The 1064-nt window shown below is 48.0% G+C and overlaps 1 protein-coding gene across 1 annotated transcript; it reads left to right on the top strand.

Moving 5' to 3' along the window:
• The first annotated feature begins 194 nt into the window (after positions 1–194).
• LOC111387276 (putative protein TPRXL) lies at positions 195–1058 on the top strand. Its single transcript, XM_023011819.1, has one exon. It carries the CDS (start codon positions 294–296, stop codon positions 963–965), a length of 672 nt encoding a protein of 223 aa, XP_022867587.1. The 5' UTR covers positions 195–293; the 3' UTR covers positions 966–1058.
• Positions 1059–1064: the final 6 nt, after the last annotated feature.

Below are 1064 nucleotides of genomic sequence, written 5' to 3'. Positions count from 1 at the left end.
CACGGGGCGGTTATTCCAAATACGTCTAAGCCGTACGATCAAGGTCCCCACTCCGAAATTTGTAATTCATGTGGACCCCAGCCCAAAAACTACTTGGCCGTTAAATTTCCAATATTACCCTTGAACTTCATATTATTCTCAACGTGACCTAGGGCCATTCCACTATAAATCCGCCCTTCTACACCAGCTATGTTTGCCAAACTTAAGAGCCTCAGGGGCCCTTTAGAAATATAATAATAATATAAATTTATTCTCTCTCTCTCTCTCTCTCTCGAAATAATCTCTCTCAAAAAATGGCTACATCGTCTAAAAAATCAAGCGGACCGGTGTTACCAATAGCGTCTGCGTTCCGGCGATCGATCTCTCCGTCTGGTCGGTTCTGCAATTCGGCGATGGGGATTTCAGACGTATCGTCGTTCGCCTCATCATCCTCGTCGTCGTTTACGTATACTTCGAATTCATCGAGTGGTTTCTTCCAGAATCACAGGTCATCATCTCCGACGCGCGTGAACCTTCACGCTATGTCTTCTTCATCTCCGACGCCGTCGGTAAGGTTCTCCATCAACAGATCTGACTCGCCGCGACGTTCCATGGCGGTATCGCCACAAAATCAGGTGGTACGAAAGCGCGATGGTAACAGTATGTCGCTGCAGAAGAGGACTTGCTTGTGCTCGCCTACTACCCATCCCGGATCGTTCAGGTGCGCTTTGCATAAGAATAATTTTGGTAGCAATAGTGGGAATAATCATTCTATATCATACTCGCCCAATCGGTTGAACGCTCGGAGATCGGCGATGACGAATTCTCTTGTGCGGATCGGAACGGTTGAAGGCGATTTGGTTAAGCGAGCTTTGGCGGCTCTGATTCGGCCGTCGTCTCATCAGCAGCGCCGCCGAGTCGATTTCCAGCCTCGTCCTAGCCGTTTGTCTATCATGTCTAAAGCCGAGGATCTGAGAGAGGTCTAGTTCTGTGGGTTACAGGTTGGTTCTATTGATACGGTTTAGAAAAGAAGTTTACTCTTCAGTGATTTCCAGCGAAAGGGCTTTGGCCAGATCTCGGTGGTT

The sequence above is a fragment of the Olea europaea genome, unplaced genomic scaffold, assembly GCF_002742605.1.
Source record: "Olea europaea var. sylvestris unplaced genomic scaffold, O_europaea_v1 scaffold39785, whole genome shotgun sequence".
Lineage (NCBI taxonomy): Eukaryota > Viridiplantae > Streptophyta > Magnoliopsida > Lamiales > Oleaceae > Olea > Olea europaea.
The sequence above is the reverse complement of the archived record's forward strand: the minus strand, read 5'-3'. Positions and strand labels throughout refer to the sequence as shown.

Bases quoted from the DNA above. Each gene is read 5' to 3' on its own strand.
- LOC111387276 (XM_023011819.1), top strand. From the start codon at position 294: ATGGCTACATCGTCTAAAAAATCAAGCGGACCGGTGTTACCAATAGCG.